This window comes from Myotis nattereri, assembly GCF_964212035.1.
Source record: "Myotis nattereri genome assembly, chromosome: 1".
Lineage (NCBI taxonomy): Eukaryota > Metazoa > Chordata > Mammalia > Chiroptera > Vespertilionidae > Myotis > Myotis nattereri.
Window position 1 is genome coordinate 113,239,350 of NC_138075.1, and position 17,402 is coordinate 113,256,751.

At 36.0% G+C, this 17,402-nt stretch overlaps 1 protein-coding gene across 1 annotated transcript in view; it reads left to right on the forward strand.

Moving 5' to 3' along the window:
- Positions 1-17,402, forward strand: part of MYO9A (myosin IXA) — a 424,596-nt gene that overhangs the window by 102,125 nt on the left and 305,069 nt on the right. The window contains exons 5-6 of the mRNA XM_081084933.1: positions 10,069-10,168; positions 12,275-12,331. Of these exons, the coding sequence (XP_080941059.1) occupies positions 10,069-10,168; positions 12,275-12,331 (157 nt within the window). The remainder of the gene's footprint in view (positions 1-10,068; positions 10,169-12,274; positions 12,332-17,402) is intronic.

The following is a 17,402-nucleotide window of genomic DNA, read 5'->3' on the forward strand; positions in this document are numbered from 1 at the left end:
GGTTCAGGTAGGAATATTCCTACTCTGTCTAGAGTTTGTCCTTGTGATTTACTAATAGTCATCGCAAATGCTGGCATCACGGGAAACTGTCTTTGAATTCATTTAAATGGGAGGCCAGTGTCAGACGGGGACAAATCAATTCTTGGAATCAGAACAACCTCTCCTTCTGAAGATCCTGTTAATACTTCAACTTCAATAATGTTAAATCGCAATCTTTTGATAATAAATCTAGTACCATTACAAAGACCCCATTTACTATTAAGATTTCTCAGTATGATGATTGTACCCACTTTCAATTTTAATTTATGACACGCATTCCCAAAGGAGTAATACTATTAAGAAATTCTATGGGAAAATTTTCATCTTCATCATCATCTGTTGAATCAGTGGAAAGATCACTCAAATATGTGTGAAAATTTCTTCATTTAATTTTTGAATGTTCTCATTTTTTGGACAAAGAATCGCATGTTTATATATATTTTTAATATTATCTAAAGATACAGTATTCCCAAAGGTAGCTTCAATAATAGATCTGTTACAAATCATTTCACAGGGGACTTCAATAATATCCATTCCTAAATTAAAACTGCTATCAAGTTTGCCATCTCCAGGTTTTACTAACCATTCACTATAAGCAGAATCCTTTGATCTCATATTTGTTTTAAGAGACAGCTTTCTGAAACATCCCCAAACATTACAGTACTTTAAAATCGTTTGTACTATGGCCGATTGCATAGCATGCAGTACAATACTGAGACATTGTCAAAAATCCCCTCTGAGAAGGAGAACTTTCCCACCAAATGCAACATTCAAGTTCATAATTTCTCTTAGAAATCTGTCTGTGGTGATTATAGCATGACTGGATGCCATGGTGCATTCATCAATAATGAGAAGTTTGGTCTTTTTAATGGTTTTAGCAACTTCTCTCTTTATATCGAGTTTAGAAATTGAAGTTTCATTTAATGGAATTGGTAATTTATATTGTGCCGGGGTCCAGCCCCAGCAGGTCCAGGGGTTCCCAAAGGCGTAGACGGAGTCGGTGAAGAAGGAAGGACACGGAGACAGTGTTCAGTTGATCAGCAGCCTAGCCAGGATCTCTAGCCAAGTTCTGGTCTCGATCTCCAGAGAGGTTCTGCTTAGGATCTCCAGCCAGGTTCTGTGTCCATGTTGTCTTGCTAGGTTCTCCAGCCAGGTTCTCCAGGTTCTCCAGCCAGGTTCTGTAGCCAAGTTCCCTCGCTAGGCTCTCCAGCCAGGTTCTGTCCAGGTTCTCCAGCCAGGTTCAGTCACCAGGTTCTAGTCAGGTTCTCTTGCCAATTTCTGTAGTCAGGTTCAGTCCAGGATCTTTTGCCATGTTCTCTCGCTAGGTTCTGTCTCTAGGTTCTGAGGCCAGTTTCTGTCCAGGATCTTTTGCCATGTTCTCTCCAGTGAAGTTCTTCTGTCTCTAGAGAACGTTCTGTGTAGGTTCTGTGCCAATTTCTGTCTCTCGCTGTCTTGTTACATCCGTATTTATACCAGTTGATTTAATCCTATCAATCTCTATTACAAAGGTTAGGGCGTTTCTTATCTCCATTCCAGGGAGTAAAGATTATGTAGCTTAGGCATGATTGTTTGTAGTTAAAGTGATTAATTACCCGCCTGGCACTTAGTTGAGGGGTTTTATTCCCTCCCTAACTTCAGGGTAAAATCCCTACCTGGGGAAACAATCTTTCTCAGAGAGGAGACCTTGGTTAAAACACATAGTGCCAAGAAGGTGAGCAAACATTTTAAGAACAATATGCCATATATGCCAGGTCCTTTGAAACAGCAAGGAGGGACCGGCTCCCGGCATAGTGGTTCCAGAATGGTAAGAGAGAGGGAGCAATAGATTGAGAACTTATTTGAAGAAATAATTATGGATAACTTTTCTAACTTGATGAAGGATATAAACACTCAAGTCCATGCCCTTGCCAGTATGGCCTAGTAGGTTGGATCATTGTCCTTTGCACTGGAAGATCATGAGTTTGAATCCTGGTCACTGCACATGCCTGGGTTGTGGGTTCAATCCCCGGTTGGGGCATGTACAGGAGGCAGCTGATCAATGTATCTCTCATAAATATTTCTCCCTTTAAAATCAATAAAAATGAATAAGTAAATAAAAATAAAAAACACAAGTCCAAGAAGCATAGAGAATCCCAAACAAGATGAACCCAAAAAGACGAACACTGAGACACATCATAATTAACCCATTGTACGCCATAAGCGTTTGTAGGCACATGTGGCAGACCTTCCCCACAAGCCACGTGCATCTATAAAAAAAAAATGTTATCCCTACGTGGCAGCCCTGACCAACTTTAAAATTATTTTTTGTGGGAATTTTCAGCTGAAAACTTTCAAGAACACCTGAATTGAGTAATATATATATATTTTTATAATATTCATTGCAAATTGTTTTTTTTAAATTAAATTCAGAATATCGTGACGGGTGGGGATGGTTTTCGTTTTGGACGTGTGGCAGATAACTGGCTAAAATATCAAATATTAAAGACTAATAGAGAATCTTAAAAGAATCTAGAGAAAAGCAGTTTGTTGCCTAATAGGTAGGTGTCATAGATTGTCAGCTGATTTCTCAACAGAACTTTGCAGTACTGAAGGGATTTGCCTGAAATATTCAAAGTAATGAAAACAAGGACCTACAACCAAGACTACTTTACCCAGAAAAGTTATTTAAAATTGAAGGAGAAAGAAAAGAAAAAGTTAAGGCATTTACCACAATTAAGCGAGCATTAAAAGAAACAATAAAGGGACTTCTTTAAGAAAAAGGGGAAAAAAGAACACAAACATAAGTAACAAATAGGCAGTACTGCATACATTTTAATAATGACTTTAAAAATAAATGGATTAAATTATCTAATCAAAAGACAGAGTAGGCCCTGACCAGGTAGATCAGTTGGTTAGATTTTCCTCTCTGAAATCAACCCAGTATGCCATAGTTGTGTTTGATCTCTAGTCAAGGCACATATAAGAATCAACCAATGAATGCATACATAAGTGGAACAACAAATTGATGTCTCCCCCCCCCCCTCTCTCTCTCTCTGTCTCTCTCTCTCTCTCTCTCTCTTTCTTTTTCTCCTTCTCCTTCTCTTTCTTCCTCCTCACCCCTCCCTTCCTAGTTCCCTCCCTCCCTCTTCCCCATTCCTTTCCTATGTTTCCAAAATCAATAATAAAAAAAAGATATAGAGTAGCCAGGATAAGAAAACAAGACCCATACATATGCCATCTACAAGAGACCTATTACAGATTGCAAGACACACACACAGAGACTGGCAAAAAGGGATGGACAAGGACATTTCATGAAAATGGAAATAAAAAGAAGTTGGGGTACCAATACTTATATCAGACAAAGTAGACCTTAAAACAAAGGCTATAGCCCAGCCGGAATGGCTCAGTGGTTGAGCATCGACTAATGAACCAGGAGGTCATGGTTCGATTCCCAGTCAGGGCACATGCCCGGATTGTGGGCTTGACTCCCAGTGTGGGGCATGCAGGAGGCAGCTGATCAATGATTCTCTCTCATCATTGATGTTTCTCTCTCTCTCTCTCCCTCTCCTTTTCTCTCTGAAATCTATAAAACATTTTTTTTAAATCAAAGGCTATAATAGGATATAAGAAGGACATTTCATAATGGTAAATGGATCCATTCAACAAGAGGATATAAGCCTTGTAAACATTTATGCACCTAAATCAGTGATGGCGAACCTTTTGAGCTCGGCGTGTCAGCATTTTGAAAAACCCTAACTTAACTCTGGTGCCGTGTCACATATAGAAATTTTTTTATATTTACAACCATAGTAAAACAAAGATTTATATTTTTGATATTTATTTTGCATATTTAAATGCCATTTAACAAAGAAAAATCAACCAAAAAAAATGAGTTTGCGTGTCACCTCTGACACGCATGTCATAGGTTCGCCATCACTGACCTAAATATATAAAGCTAATGGAGACAGACATAAAAGGAGAAATTCACAGTAATACAGTCACAGTATGGGACTTTAACACCCCATTGACATCATTGGATAGATCCTTCATACAAAGTCAACAAGGAAATCATAGCCTTAAATGACACATTAGACCAAAAGGATTTAATTGATATTTTAAGAGCATTTTACCCCAAGTCAGCAGAATATACTATTTTTTTCAGTTACACAAAGTAACATTTTTCACGATATACCACGTTAGAACACAAAACTAGTCTCAATAAATTTAAGAAGATTTGAATCATATCAAGTATTTTCTTTGACCACAATAATATAAAGTTAGAAATCAAATACATGGGGAAAAAAACCTGAAAAATACACAAACACATGGAGGTTAAATAAAATGCTACTAAATAATGAATGGGTTAACAATGAAATCAAGGGAGAAATCAAAAGATACCTTGAGACAAATGAAAATGAAAATGCTACAACCAAAAATCTGTAGGAAACAGCGAAAGCAGTCCTAAGGGAAATGCATAGCAGTAAGGCCTACTTCAAGAAAAAAGAGTCTCAAACAAACAGTCTAACTTTACACCTAAAGGAAAAAGAAAAAAGAACAATAATGTTCAAAGTGAGTAGAAAGGAAATAATAAAGATTAGAGTAGAATTAAACAAAATAGAGTCTAAAATAAAACTAAGAGCCTTGGCTAGTGTGGCTCAGTTGGTGGGAGTGTTATCCCATACACCGAAAGGTTGTGGGTTCAATTCCTGGTCAAGGCACATACCTAGGTTGTAGGTTTGATCTTTGGTTGGGGTGCATATGATCGGCAACCAGTTGATGGCTTTCTCTCTCTCTCACTCCTCTCCCCCTCTCTCTCCCTCTCTCTCCTCCCTTCCCTCCCCCTTCCTCTCCCCTATCACTCTCTCTCTCTTTCTTTCTTTCTTTCTTTCTTTCTTTCTTTCTTTCTTTCTTTCTTTCTTTCTTTCTTTCTTTCTAAAATTAAATGAAAATGATCTCAGGTGAAGGTTGAAAAAATATACATAAAGTGAAACTGAGAATGGGTTCTTTTCAAGATAAACAAGATTGATAAACCCTTAACCAGATACATCAAAAGAAAAAGAGAGAAGACCCAAATAAATCAGAAATGAAAGGGGAGAAGTGACAATGACATGACAGAAGTACAAAGGATTATAAGAAAATACTATGAACAATTATATATGCCAAAAATTTTGGACAATTTGGAAGAAATAAATTTCTAGGAACATAGTTTTCCAAGATTGAATCCAGAAGAATCAGAAGAATCTGAACACATTAGTTACTACTAATGTATTCGAATCAGTAATCAAAAAACTTCCAACAAACAAAAGTTTTGGAATGGATGGCTTCACAGAATTTCACCAAACATTCAAAGAAGAATTAACACCAATCTTCCTCAAGTGATCAAAAAAAATTCAAGAGGAGGGAAGACTCTCAAGCTTAGTTCATGAGGCCAGCATTACCCTGATTCCAAAATCAGACAAAGACATTACAAAAAAAAAAAATTATAGGCCAATATCTGATGAACATAGATGCAAAAATTCTCAATAAAATATTACCAAACTGAAGTCAGCTATACTTTAAAAATATTATACATCACGATCAAGTGGGATTTATTCCTGGTGGGCAAAATCAGTTCAATATCTGCAAACCAGTTAACGTGATACACCTTATAACAAATTGAAGGATAAAAATCATATATCAATAGATGGAGACAAAGCATTCAATAAAACCCATCATTTATGAAAAAAAGAAATTCTCAGCAAAGTGGGAGTAGAAGGGACATATCTCAACATTATAAAGGCAATATATCACAAACCAACAGGTTCCATTATTCTCTTTAAGATCAAGAATAAGACAAGGATGTCCACTTTCACCACTATTAAAAAAAATATATATATTTTTATTGATTTCAGATAGGAAAGGAGAGGGAGAAATAGAAACATCAATGATGAGAGAGGAGTCATTAATCGGCTGCCTCCTGCACGCCCCATACGTGATTGAGCCCACAACCTGGGCATGTGCCCTAACTGGGAATGCAACTGTGACCTACTGGTTCATAAGTCAATGCTCAACCATAGAGCCATGCTGGCCCAGCCACTTTCACCACTTTTATTCAACATAATACTGGAAGTCCTAGTCATAGCAGTCAGATAATAAAAATAAAATGCATTTAAACTGGAAAGGAAGATGTAAAACTATCACTTTTTGCAGATGACATGATACTATAATACATAGAGGACCCATCAATAAACAATTAGAAGTGATAAATGAATTTAGTATAATGTAGTAGGATAAAATAATTAATATTCAGAATTTGGGTGTATGTGTATATATCAGTAATGAACTCTTAGAGAAATTAAGAAAACAATTTCATTTATAATTGCATCAAAAAACACGAAAAAATTTAACCAAGGTGGTAAAAAACGTGTACTCTGTAAATTATAAGATGTTGAAGAAAGAAATTGACAGTATTATAGATAAATGGAAGCATATTGTGCGAATTGTTAGGAAGAATGAACATTGTTAAAATGTCCATACTACCCAAAGATTTTATAGATTTTATTCAATTCCTATCAAAAAACCCACCCAGCATTTTTTTTCACATAATTAGAGCAAATAATCCTGAAATTTAAGTGGTACCACCGAAATCCCCAGACAGCCACAGCAATCTGAGAAAGAAGAACAAAATTGGAGGTGTTATGCTACCTGATATCAAACTATACCACAAGATGATGTTATTAAAATGGTATGGTACTGGCGTAAAAATGGACACGCAGATCGATGGGACAGAATAAAGAGACCAGAAATAAACCCACGCTTATGTGGTTAATAAATATATGACAAAGGAGGCAAGAACATACAATTGTGTAAACACAGTCCATTAGATAAATTGTATTGGGAAAACTGGACAGGTACATGCAAAAGAATGAAACTGAATCACCGTACAACATACACCAAACTTAAAATGAATTAGAGACTTAAATGTAAGACTTGAAATCATAGAACTCCTAGAAGAAAACATAGGCAGTACACTTTTTGACATTTCTCTTGGTAATATTTTTTTTTGAGATGTGTCTTCTTGGGCAAGGGAAACAAGAGAAAATAAACTAATGGGGCCACATCAGACTAAAGAGTTTTTGTGCATCGAAGGAAATCATGAACAAAATGAAAATACAGCCTACTGAACGGGAGATTATATTCACCAGTGATACATCTGAATGTCCAAAATATATAAGGATCTCATGCAACTGAACACCAAAAAACAAATAATCCAGTGAAAAATGGGTAGAGGACCTAAATAGACATTTTTTATCTTTTTTTTTGAATAGACATTTTTTTAAAATGAGACATACAGATGGCCAGTAAACATGAAAAGATGCTCAACATCACTAATCATCAGAGCAATGAACATTATAATCACAATGATGTATTACCTCACACCTATCAGAATAGCTTTTATCAACAAAGCAACAAAGAACAAGAGTTGGCAAAGATGTGGAGAAAAGGGTACCGTCAAGCATTGTTAGTAGGATTGCAAATTGGTGCAGCCACAATGAAAGCAGTATGGAGGTTCCTCAAAAAATTAAGAATCGACTCAACATATGACCCAGCAATTCCACTTTTGGGTATTTATCTGATGAAATCCAAAACACTAATTTGAAAAGATATATGCACTCCCATGTTCATTGTAGCATTATTTACAATAACCAAGATATGGAAGCAACCTTAGTGTCCATCAGTAGATGAGTAGATAAATAAGAGGTGGTACATATATACAATGGAATATTATTACTTAGTCATAAAAAGAATGAAATCTTACCTTTTGTGCTTGACCACATGGATGGACCTAGAAGGTATTATGCTTAGTGAAATAAGTCAGTGAGAAAGGCAAATACCATGTGATTTCACTTATATGTGGAATCTAAAAAATGAAATGAACACACAAAACAGAAACAGACTCATAGATACAGAGAACAAAATGATGGTTGCCAGATGGAAATGGGATTGGTGGCTGCGTGAAACAGGTGAAGGAATTAAGAAGTACAAATTGGTAGTTAAAATATAATCACGGGTATGTCAAGTATGGCATAGGGAATATGGTTAATATTGTAATAGCTATGTATGGTGGTCGGTGGGTACTAGACTTATTAGGGGGATCACTATAAATTATATAAATGTCTAATCACTATGCTATATACCTGAAACTAATATAAAGCAATATTGAACATCAACTGGAGTTGAAATATTACAAAAAAGAAAATTTTGTCTTTCTCTTTCAACAGTCTTGATTTGTCTAGGTTTGGATCTCAATCCCCCTTCCACCACCTGGAATTTTTTGAGTTTCTTTGATGAACAGAATATTATTCACCAAATTTGGGGAGTTCTTTGTCATTATTTTTTTAAATATTCTTTCTGCACTTTTTTCTCTTTTTGTTTTGAACTTGCATTGTCCTTATCTTGGTACTCTACATTATGCTAGTGTTGTGGTCTGTATAATGGTGGCCCACAGAACTCTGAGACTCTGTTCAGTTTTCTTCATTTCTCTTTTTGTTTCTTAGACTATTCTCAGTTGACCTGTTTTCAAGTTCACTGATTCATTCTTCTTGTCTGTTCAGATCTGATATTGACCTCTAGTTTTTTTTTTAATTTAAATTTTTATAATTAAACTATGTTTTTCAACTTTAAGATTCCTTTTTGACATTTATGGTAAGTTCTGTGTATTTATTGATAGTCCATTTGATGAGATATTATTCTCATATTTTCCTTTAGTTCTTTGGACATATTTAAAACTGTTGTCTAATAAGTAATGCCTGAGATCCCTCAGGGACAGTTACTATTGATATATATGTATGTTTTTTTGTATGTGCTATGCCTTTTTGTTTCTTTGCATGCCCTCATATTTTTTTTTTGAAATTTTGACATTTGAAATAATCATGTGGCAGCTCTAGATATGAAATTCTCCCCATCCCAGGATTTGTGGTTGTTGTTTTTGTTCCTGCTGTTTGTTTCTTGACTTTTCTGAGCTAACTTCGTGAGGTCTGTATTCTTTTTCAAGTATGGGCATTGAAGTATATCTGCTTGGTTACCTAATGATTAAAAAGAGATTTCCTTAAATGCTTGGAAATAGTAAGTTTGACATGCCTTTCACAATCAGATAGGCATTTTATAATTTTGCCTTTACCTTTACTTTCTGCTTGTGCAGACCATTAAGATTAACCAGAAGTGAGAGCTTAGTACCTCTTCTGGTATTTGCAGAGCTGGCATGTAGCCCTGGGCATGTGCACAGCTTTATGTATGTGCATGGTCATCTAGATTCTCAGCAATATATTGGAGCTTTTCAAAGACTGGGTGGAGATTCGCAGAGTTTTCCTTAAAGTTTTTGGTTAGTCTATTTTTTGCGCCAACATTTAATCCACTGCTTCAGACAATAACATATTAAAAATTTATCTATAATTCTTTTCTAAAAATGCCCCTGGGGAAAAGATTTTCACACTTGGTTTACTTTGGGTCAGGTCAAATAAGGACAATTTTGAATATGGGTTCTTCCAGACAGTTCTGATAATGATATTTCTTATGGAACCAGGCTCTCCTTTGGAGACTGCCAGGCTTCAGTGTTGACCAGGATTGTAAACTGTTGGTTTTGAAGGCTACCATAGATCTGGCAAGCAGCAGGTTGAATAGGACAAGTTAAAAGGCCACAAAGCTTACCGGTTTTACTGAGATTCAGCCGTTTCTCTTATATAAACACTTCCTGGATTGCTGTAAACCTATTAATTTCCAGAGTTCTAAAATGTTGATTTTTGACAAATTTGCTAATATTAATTGGTTTATGAAGGAGAGAATTTTCAGAGGTTATAACTTTGCCATGTTCTTGCCTTCACCCCTCTGCTTTGAATTCAACATCCAAAACATTATTTTATTTTATAGTACTTAAATATTGAGCTTATCACCTTTGTATTAAAAATGAAGCAAAGCTGAAACATTTTAGTAATTAATGTTTGCTTTTTTCCCAGTTAAATGATAACCATAGATCATATTCATTATAAAACCATGCTTCTTTGTTTCCAACAGGAACTATCATGTATTCTATTACCTCCTGGCAGGAGCAAGTGAAGAAGAGAGATTAGCATTCCATCTTAAACAACCAGAAGAATATCATTATCTTAATCAGGTAAGCATTAATGAAAAGCATTTTCAAATGTAGGGCATTATTAAATTTTAGCTCTTAGTAACAGTTTTCTTTCTTTTTTTTTTTTAGTACTTTGTTTTCCAAATCTGGTAATGGATATTAACTAGTATTTCCAAACATGCAATCTAAAAATTTGTGTGATGCAGTTCTCAAATTTAAAAATTATTACTCTCATGAGTTTTAAAAGATTAGTTATATGTGTGCCTTTTGCATTTTTTGAGACTCTTTAAGAAAATAAACTATTTATAGGTATCTCCATGTTAGAAAAATGGTTTATTGTCTCAAAAGTAATTTACCTTTTACAGACCACCCATGTTAAATGATACTAATGCTTCCCTGCCCAGGTTGATTAGTTGTTTAGAGCATCATCCCCATATGCCAAGCTTCCGGTTCCAGTTCGATCTTTGGTCAGGGTTCAAACTAGAAGCAACCAAGGAATTAAAAAATAAGTGGACCAACAAATCGAGGTTTCTTTCTTTTCTTCCTTCTCTCTCTCACAAGTCAATAAAAAATATATATATATTAGTATATATTGTTAAATGATACCAATTCTTAATGCTTGACCTTCGCAAGGGATTACTTGAGATTTCATTTGCATGTTTTGAGGTCTAATACACACCCCTCTCTGCATGATACTATAATACTGCCTTAAGGTATTATTATTTTCATAATTTAGTGAATGATCCTGTTAAACACTCAATATGAAATCTATCAAAGGAGTGACTTAGAAAATTTCTATCTTCCTTGAAACTTACATCATATTCCCAAACTTCCATAATAAATACTAATTATCAAAACTTTTCATTACATTGATTTCACTAAGTTTATTATTTCTCATATTAGCAAAAATTCTAGGACCAACATTAATAGAATTGGTATGATAGTACATCAATGTCCCCTTCTTATTATTTTAATTTTTTGAGGCAAAAATATCTATGGAAAGACATTCATTTATGGTAATTAAAAAATCCTTATGAAGTTTTTATAAGCAAATTGACACTTTGATAATGGCTGAAAGATTGTAGTATGTATTTAGGGTTATGAAAGAAACATCTTAGACTTTTCTGAAGAAAAAGCCTGTTGTATAACGGGTATTTCTTAATTTTGAAGTGACATTGAAATAACTTCGAATTGATATATTGAGAACTATGAAATTATTAAAAATATCACTTCCTGATATAATACTAGGCACTTGTCATATATAGACGTAAGTAGTATTTTTTCCAAAAAGCATTGATGGGACTTCTGATTTTACCTCCTCCCCTGTTTAAACGATTTACATTATATTTGGGTAATTAAATATATTTATTTTTAAAAAGTAGTAATTGCCCATAAATGAGCTGATAGTTGTTAATATTAGAGAAGTTTAGAGTTACTGTTCTTCCAGATTTTTTGTAATCGGTGGCCATGCCATATGTATTCTTGTCATTAGGTCAGTATTCATAAATATGAGACTCAGCAGTTAATAAAAATCTCAGAGTCACTGGGCAATAGTAGGTATCTATACTAATAAAAGAGTAATATGTTAATTAGACTGGATAGATTGGATGTCTTCCGGATGTCCTTCCGGACAAAGCTGCAGTGGCTGCGAGGGCTGAGGAGGGCCGGCAGCTGTGGCAGCTGGCAGTGGCAGCAGCAGCAGGGTGATGGTGGCAGCGCCTTCCCCTGATTTGCCTGATTGCCTCCCGCAGAGGGAGGCCAGAGGGAGCAGCAGCGGCGAGGTGATGGGAGTGGTGCCTTCCCCTGATCAGCCTGGTCACCTCCTGCAGAGGGAGGCCAAACTGTGGGGATTGGGCCTAAGCCATCAGTAGGATATCCCCTGAGGGCCCCTGGACTGTGAAGGGGGGCAGGCCAGGCTGAGGGACACCCCTCCTCCCAGTGCATGAAAATTCCAGTGCACCGGGCCTCTAGTGGTTATAATAATATATGATTCCTCAGAATTGGAATGTTTACCTGGTTGTTTCTTGTTTTATGCTGTTATACAAAATAACTTTTTTTGGATAGCATCAGTGACATCTGAACACTATGAGATTATTAGAAAAGTGTAATAACTATTATTTCTACCTAACTAATCTGCCTTACTTTCAGATAACAAAGAAACCCCTCAGACAGAGCTGGGATGATTATTGCTGTGATTCTGAGCCGGTCAGTACAAGTACCTAAATACTGTATGTTCCTCTTAAGGGGCCCTTATCTTGCTCATGTGCATCTATTTCATGACTTAGAAAGAAAATCAGCTGACATACAAACAATCTAGGAAAGACTTAATGTTAAATTTCTTTCAATTGATATATATGGTTTGTTGACTAAAAATCATTTAATTTACTTTTTTTAGATATTTTTCTGCTAACAGTTATATTTAGTATTTAATGTGACAAATAATAAATTGATTGCATTCCTGATTTCAGCATTGATGTGGATCCTTATGAACTACAGGGGATTTCTCCTTGACATTTTTTTTTCTCAAAAATTTTTAGTGGTTTACTCACATGAGTAGTATTTATTATTTATTTTTAAAAGTTATATCCTTCCTGTTTTATGTGTCAGTTAGCAGTCTACATCTGAATGCATGTGTAATTTTTCTGATTTTTTAATAACAAGGGAGGCTATATTTATATTTTATGCTTTATATTATTTCATGTTTTACCAGGTGTACCGGTTAATAATGTGGACTTTTTTCAATAGATGGAATTGCACATATCTTGATATATATGTGATTTGATATGTATGCTATTTTGTTGTATTGACAGCAAGCTTCAAAACTTCATATGTCAAATTTTCTGAAGGTGTTAACATCATAGATATTTTTATGTTTAAAAATGTTGAATTTTGTGCCTAAAAAAGAGCATTTGCTGGAAGTTTTAATTCATTACTTTTATGTTGAAGAAAAGTGCTGCTGAAAGTTATCATATACTTCAGAAAGCTTATGGTGAACATGCTCCATCTCAAGATACTTGTGAACGCTGGTTTAAATGCTTTAAAAGTGATGATTTCGATATGAAAGATAAAGAACGTCCAGGTCAACTGAAAAAGTTTGAAGACCAACTATTAACAAGCATTATTGGATGAAGATGCATGTCAAAGTAAATAACAACTTGCAGAAAGATTAAATGTTGCTCAGCAAACAATTTCCAATCATTTACAAGCAATGGGAAAGATTTTAAAGGAAGGAAAATGGGTGCCACATCAACTGAACAAAAGATAAATGGCAAACCGAAAAGTCATCAGTAAAATGTTGCTTCAACGGCACGAAAGAAAGTCTTTTTTGCATCGAATTGTGACTGGCGATGAAAAGTGGATTTATTTTGAGAATCCCAAATGCACAGAATCATGGGTTGATCCAGGTCAACCATCAACATCTACTGCAAGGCCAAATCGTTTCAGAAAGAAGACAGTGTTCTATGTTTGGTGGGATCAGGAAGGTGTGGTGTATTATGAGCTTCTAAAACCAGGTGAAACTGTTAATACTGATCACTACCGACAACAAATAATCAATTTGAACCACGCTTTGATCGTAAAATGGCCAGAATGGGCCAGAAGACACGGCAAAGTAATTTTGCTTCATGATGACGCACCATCACACACTTTAAAACCAGTCAAAGACACGTTACAAGATCTTTCCTGGGAAGTATTAACCCACCCGTTGTATTTACCAGACCTTGCTTCTTCAGATTACCACTTGTTACAATCGATGGCACATGCATTTTCTGAGCAGCACTTCAAAACGTACAGAGAAGTGGAAAATTGGGTCTCTGAATGGTTTGCCTCAAAACAAGAAAAGTTCTATTGGGATGGTATCCACAAATTACCTGAAAGATGGGGAAATGTGTAGCTATTGATGGACATTACTTTGAATAAAGCACTTTTGATGTTTCTCTTGAAATTATCGTGTTTTCTTTGATTACAAAATCCACCATTATTAACTGGTACACCTGGTAAATTGAGTGATTTAAGGGCATATCTATATATATAAAAAGTCAGTGTCCGTGATGACCAAGATGACCAAATGACCGGTTATCATGAGGTGCATTGAGCACCTCTCGGTCCCTTCCCCTGCCTGCAGGCTCTGATGATTCAGCAGTGGTGAACCGGGGAATTGGGTTGGGTGGCGGGAGGACTAGGTTGACTGTCAGGTCGTTGGGATCACCAGCTCATCTCCGGCTGATGGGGGCTCAGGCCTGTGGGAAAGCAAGTGCTGGCGACTTCACCTCAATGCGTGTGCGCTGGGCTGGCTGCTGATGGATTGTGCTGCCTGCTCGAGGCCACTCATGCCGGGGCAGGTAGGTCGAGGGTGCGCCCCACAGCTTTAGTCAGTGCCTCAATCCCCAGCCCCAGCGGCAATAGCGGCAGTGCATTCCATCAGCGGTGACCCAGCACACACACATGGAGGTGAAGTCTCCGGCACACACTTTCCCATAGGCCTTAGTCCCCGAGCAGCTGAGTAGCCAGGGTTGAGCTGGTGATCCTAACAGCCTGACAGCCCGGCGGCGGAGGCGGCATTCAGCCTGGGGATTGGTGAACGGGCAGAAGATAGCCCTGATTGCAGGAGGTTAGGCCTAGGGACCCTACCCACATGATTTTGTGCGCTGGGCCTCTAGTAGAATATAAAATGATAAAGTAAATTTACCTTTATTTGTTATATTTTATGAGGACAAGTTTATAATCATATAAAAGACACAAAATAATCTTTTTCCTTCCCTTTAGTTTGCAATTAGGTCAATGTAATAGGCTGAAAACACACACTCATCTATGTCAATTACTTACATAATGAACTAATTTATTAACAGGTCCTTTTGGAAACATAAAGTATCTTAGTCCTTGCTTTAAATAACCAGCATTTTAATTCTTACTGCATGTGATAAGAAACTCCACTAATTACAAAACAAGCTTATTTCAGAGTTGAAAAACATCAGTAATTATGGACATTAATTTTTCCCTTCAAAGTTTGTGTTAGCATTTTCTAATAAGTCAAGCAATTTAACATTTTGGAAAGTAAATTTTAGACATTTAAATGTATAGATTCTGATAAATTTTAGTAGAAAACTTTTATGCTCTTTTTCCACTGTTGAGAGGCTTCTATTTTTTACTTATTATACCATTGGGAAGCAGGTAAGAGACCTAGAAACTCATGGCCAATATAAGACTTGATTTTCTGTGTAGAGATTATAATAAAATTGTGACCAGATCTGCTGTTCTTTAGATAGTCTAAATAATGCTTATGAATTTGCACTCCAAAGTAAACAGACCTAACTTGATAACTGGCTCAACTAGTTTTGAGAACCTGATCAGGTCACTTAATTCTTTTATTTCTATAATTTATTTAAGGAGTTAATAATGGCCTTTATCTTTTGTGAGTATTAAATTAGTGCATCTAAACAGCTTGACTGAGTGCTTAATCCTTAGTAAGTGCACAGTAAATGTTTCCACCACTGCTGCCACCATTGGAATCATCATTATCCATTTTTTCCTTTTGGAAGGATTTTTACAGCCATATTCTCCTACACCCTTAAGATTACTTTCATCACCACCATCCTGCTTCTTGTTTTCAAGTCTATTATAGTTTGAACTTTATATTTTCTGTTGTTGGTTTTTTTCATAAGTAAAATTAATGAAAGCAATCAGTCAGTCTGAGGATCTTTTGTCCTTTCCTCTTAGCTCCTCCTCATAGTATATTTTGGGGCTATCTAAACTTTGTTTTCCTCTCTGTTATTAGAACTTATATAGTCCTATCTGGTTTGGCTCAGTGGATAGAGCGTCAGCCTGCGGACTAAAGGTCCTGGGTTTGATACTGGTCAAGGGAACATGCCTGGGTTTCAGGTTTGATCCCCAGTAGGGGGCATGCAGGAGGCAGCCAATCAGTGATTCTCTCTCATCATTGATGTTTCTGTCTCTTTCTCCTTCTCCCTTCCTCTCTGAAATCAATATAAATATATTTTAAAGAAGAACTTATATAACTAGAATTATAGGAAGAGAGAATTGGTAAGGACTGTAATGCTAGTTGTGCTATATTACTTATCATACATATTATGGAATTGTATAAATGATCCCAAGGGAAACTATAATGAGAAAATTGCTTTTAACAGAGAACCTAGTGTTATCTATTGGATGGTGATTTAATTTTTTTTAAGAATTATCCTATTAAATAAGCTCAAGCAACTAGTGTTACATGGTAAAGCAGAATATTTAGTACTGGATAGATTTTGGTTTGGCTGTCCATGTCATATAGGTGAGTTATTTAACCGCTGAGTCTGTTTCTTCCCTACAAATGGACATACAGTTATATATACATACCTATCTTTTTGTGTTTTGAGGATTTAGTGATATTATATATGTGAAGTGACTCTCTCATCGTAACTCCCATATGTAGAAGACAATTAGTAAATGTTAATTTCCCTTCTTTAAACAGTAATAATCTATTCAAATAGTTTTACCTTAAAGCTAGTTTTGAATAACTTCTTATTTTTCAGAGCCAATCTTTGAATGATTTTAGGGTCCAACTATGAGGCAAAGTTTTAATGAGAATTATCATAATAAATCTCAGAATACTGTCATGTCTACCATGCTCCAGAGGAATTAGATTTTACTATCCAATGAGAACAAGTGCACACCGTGGTCATTACTACTACCTTTGTAGGAATCCAAACATCTGTATAATACCTGGCAGCCTATTTTTCTATGAGGTAGACATGCTGCAGTATATAGGTAGATCCTGATGCAATTTGAGTAGGATCTTTAGAATCTGTAATGTTTCCATTTCTTTCTATTTTACGTGTTTCTACAGCATAAAGACTCTTACTACCATTCCTTGTCTGACAGTTTATAAGTTTGTTGTAATTCCCTCCAATGTATCTTTTCTGGCTTTACTCTTTACCCTGTGCCAGTCCAATATGAGGTCTCTTCATGCTGTAGATTGTTTTTTGCATACATTTTTCCATTTAAAAACCACTGTAACATCCATATTATATTTGATCATTATAAAACCCCTGGCTGTAGTTAGTTTGATTACCTCTCACCTGAGAAGCAATGGGGACTCAGAATTTAAGGGACTTCCCCCAGGGTGGTGAAGGAAGTTAATAGTGTAACTGGGATTCCTATCGGACTATTTTTTTCTCTCTCTGTCTCCCTCTCCCTCTCTCCCTCTCTTTCTCTTCCTCCCTCCCCCTCCCTTCCCCTGTAAATGAACTCCAGTATCTTTACTCTCATAATGAATTACTAT